The 4,107-nt window shown below is 26.3% G+C and overlaps 1 protein-coding gene across 4 annotated transcripts; it reads right to left on the bottom strand.

Annotated features, from left to right (window-relative positions):
- Nucleotides 1-274: 274 nt before the first annotated feature.
- On the bottom strand, nucleotides 275-1,872 carry LOC101495171 (protein SOB FIVE-LIKE 3-like). Of its 4 annotated transcripts, none has more exons than XM_004488336.4 (3): nucleotides 1,630-1,872; nucleotides 1,302-1,485; nucleotides 275-991 (listed from the first exon to the last, which is right to left on the bottom strand). In XM_004488336.4, the coding sequence occupies exon 3, from the start codon at nucleotides 988-990 to the stop codon at nucleotides 481-483; it is 510 nt and encodes a 169-aa protein (XP_004488393.1). In that variant the 5' UTR covers nucleotide 991; nucleotides 1,302-1,485; nucleotides 1,630-1,872; the 3' UTR covers nucleotides 275-480. The 4 variants fall into 4 exon arrangements, with proteins under 4 accessions (XP_004488393.1, XP_027191746.1, XP_004488392.1 ...); XM_027335945.2 differs by having other exon boundaries at nucleotides 1,333-1,485; XM_004488335.4 differs by having other exon boundaries at nucleotides 1,336-1,485.
- Nucleotides 1,873-4,107: the final 2,235 nt, after the last annotated feature.

Genomic DNA, 4,107 nt, shown 5'->3' with positions numbered 1-4,107 from the left:
ATATTCTTGAATTATAAATGCCAAACAAAACTAAGTTGTCTATTAGTAAAAACAAAAGAAAATGATATATTTATTTTTATTAGTCTCTATCATTATACCAATCGATTGCACAAGGTTGGTTTAAGAATCCAGCTGATAAAAAAAGAGTTTAAGACCTCTAAAAAGTAATAAGTATTCATGAAGGCTTAGGCCTCATAGTGGATTTAGTTAATTAATGCAAGCCACTTTCATGTAAACTATTTTTCATTCTTTTCTCACATCCCAACTTATATAGTACAAAGAAAAATGTTAATTTGAAGTTAATCAAAACAATCGTGTCCTATCCAGCTTGATTCAAAATTGAAATCTTAATCATGATCAACAACAATAATTCTTGAAAATAACACAATACAAAGTAATTGCAACAATTGTCACCGAAACTAATTAAAACCTAATCAATAAAACAAGCTCAAAATCCATTAAAGGAAAAATAAAATAAATCTACTTTCTTGTTCCCACCCTTTGAACTTTTCTCACCTTGACCCTTCCACCACCACCACCACCTTGAGCTGAACCCTTCAAAATCAATTTTTTCTCCCCCTTTGTCTCTCCAATTTGGTTTTCTTTCTTGTTACTTCCTTTCTTAACATGATCTAAGCAATAGTACTCATGAGCCACATCATGATCAAATTGATTATTCTCTTCCACGTTTTGCTTGAAATGTCTCAAACCATAGCCTCCTTCACAACTTCCCAAAGAATTAACAACATTAATATAATGACTTGGTCTAGAAGAAGCATCAGAAGCCATAGAATCATCACTTTCAACTTCAACATCAACTTGAGTTTGAGTCATCCTTTGATAAAATTCCACTTTATTATTATTATTACCTTCATCCTCATAATTTCCATCTTCATGATGTATTGGAGATCCAATATACATTGTCCATCCAGATTCACTACTGTGACATTCCTCTGCACCTCCCAGTAACATATGATGAGGTGGCTCCATCCTAAGAAAAGAGGAAGAAAAAAAACAAACTTTGTTAGTTTTTGAGAATGGTAAATACCAAAGCATTTATATAGAAGTGTAGAAAATATAGAAGGGAAAATATGTCTCTTAGAAAGGGTACCAAATAAATTTATAAAAAAAAAAAAAAAAAGAAGTTAATATTAATGATAATTATACTAAAGAAGTGATTTCTGAACACCTGAAAATACTTATCCTTTCATATCTCTGACCAAAAAACAGTTTACTAAACACAGAAAAGATACAGCTAGCCAGATTGCAGCCACAAATTGGCAATGATAAATTAAATTTACCTGGAAAATGTACATAGTCATTAATTACTACTACCTTGCTAGCAATAGCATGATGAAAATGAAGAGAGAGAAGCTGTCATTGAAAGTGAAATAATAAATCCAAAAGTATGTTGAATTTTGAAAGGACAACGGGTTGGTTGGTTTTCACTTCATCACATGGTTCATTGCAATCATCATTACTTGTCTGCATTGTGTAATAAATAAAAAATGAGAGGTTATAAATGCAAAGTATAGTAGAATCAGAGATTGACAGAGGCTACAAAAGAGGAGAGAATATAAGACCCATATAAGTTTAAGTAGGATTGGAACACAGGACCTCTTTCATTACCTAATTTATCTTTAAATATCTTGTCCCTTCATATCAAACAATTACCCTTTTCACTTCTTCTTCAATTCAATATTACAACTGGAGCATTTGGAATTTAGATTATAGGGTATTAATGTTTCTTGTTGAGGACCCTTTTCGATCTCTCTGCATCTACCTATAGCCTCTCTATAATTTTCTTCGGGAAGATCTCAAAGATTTTCTTCTCCCCCTCAAATGTGCTTTTTTTTTTCTTTTTCTTTTCTTAACTAGATACGTAAAAATATAACTTTTACACTTGTTCAATAATATAGAAAATTATTATTATAATGACTGTAATAATAATGGTTATTTTGCAACTATTTTAAGTGGAATTATGTAACAATTTGAGCTTCCTTCTTGGAGTATATCGGGTCAAATTCTTACTATAAAAGTAACCATCAATTAAAATATATTTACAAATTATGATAATAGTTTATAATCATTTAATATATATATATATATATATATATATATATATATATATATTTAAGATATGTCAAAATTAATTAACACAATTACATTATTAATTGTTAATTTTAACATATTTTATTGAAGAATGGTAACTCTTGAAATAATTTAATTTATATATATATATATGAGAAATTTTAATATGATTACTATTAAATAACGTTTAAATCTCCGATGATCACAAATGTTTAATTTTCATCTTCATTTTAATGACTGAAATAATTATTTAAAAGATATATGTTCGATAAAAATAAAGGATAATAAATATATATCTCATATTATATCGACATCAATATAGTCATAACAAATTTACTATAAAGATAAGGAGGATTGTAAACTATTACTTTTGAAGATTAATGTCGATTGTTATTAGAATTTGTGATAATTTAGAGAAATTGGTGCACGATTGATGATTTTTGACGGTGGTCCACCATAAAACTAATATATAAAATGTTTAACATATGATGGTGGTCCATCAAAGATGTCACCTATAAAATAAATGTTGGGTTACGAGGGAAATTCTAATGATCGTCCATATTTAATCAAAAACAATCACACAAGTGAGTTGGACAATACCTTACATTATTAAAATATAAAAAAAAAAATTAAAACATAATTCATATTAAACTAAAAACAGCCACACAATTATATATTGTTTAACCATATTTTTTTTGTAACCAACGTGGACTTCTAAAACACTTGCTCCATAACAATAAGGTTCATCATGTTATGGAATATTACGTAGTCATGTACATCTTATACAAAAGAAACATGTTAGGGAACTTATAATGATTATGGTAATATATATATATATATATATATATATATATATGTGTGTGTGTGTGTGTGAAAATTGCTTTATGCCACGGGTATGTGAATGACAAGATAGCTGGATTGTGATTTTTTTTGTTTTCTTTGGTTTTAAATGTGTTGTCAATAATTCATAGATTGCGATATTTATCTACTTGGACTTGCATGGTTGAACGAACTATATCATATTTCCTATCACGAGGAAACATCGTATGCCCCACTTTTTTTTCTTCTTTTTGTCTATTACAATTTTGACTTGCTAAAATCAAGCTATTAAATATTTTACTTTATTATTTTTTTTTTCATATGTTAGGTGGTGAAGTAAATTAACGTGATAAGATAACTTTTTTCAACAAAAAATAGATTCAAAAAATAATAACTGTTACTACGTTTTTAAACAATGAAATGACATTTTTGACATTTGAATTGACTTCTTTCACTTCATCAACCATATGAATTAATGCATTAATTAACAATATTATTCTTATTATTATAATTATATAACATCATTATTCTTATTATAATTATTTAAATTTATTGCTAATTATCATTTTATTAATGAATATTGATTACGTAAAATAAATTAGTAGATATTGATTTTTTTGATGGCGAATAATTTAAATTATGTTAGAATTCGATAATGAACTCAAAGTCTATTATTTAAAACTTTTTAAATATCTATTTCGTTATGTTAGTATTTGATACAATTTCGCTGAACACCCCTAAATACAACAAGTAGAGATGATGTAGTGAGTTTTTTTTTTTTGGGATATATATAACATTATTTTTTTCTTTCACTATAAGGATTTTCAGATAAGTTTTTTTTACAATATAATTAACTCAGTATTTTTTTTTATTTTTTATTTTAGTCTAAGTTCTTCTAAACTCTTTTTGTATTTTTTTAATTTAAAATATATTTATTGGAATATATATTGCAAATGATATGTGGTGAATTAAGAGTAAGATATAATTGAAATGTATTTCTATTACGTGATATTTTTGCACTTTAATTAATTTTTTGTTTTACAAATATAATTGGATTAACCAGTAAAAGTCTATGACTTAATCTATATTAGATTTAGGTTATGTTATATTTTTTAAAATAGATAAGATCAAAACTTTTTTATAAATTTATTTAGTTAAAAAGTTAGACGATCCCTACAAAAAAAAAAAAAAACAATT

The sequence above is a fragment of the Cicer arietinum genome, chromosome 1, assembly GCF_000331145.2.
Source record: "Cicer arietinum cultivar CDC Frontier isolate Library 1 chromosome 1, Cicar.CDCFrontier_v2.0, whole genome shotgun sequence".
NCBI lineage: Eukaryota > Viridiplantae > Streptophyta > Magnoliopsida > Fabales > Fabaceae > Cicer > Cicer arietinum.
The sequence above is the reverse complement of the archived record's forward strand: the minus strand, read 5'-3'. Positions and strand labels throughout refer to the sequence as shown.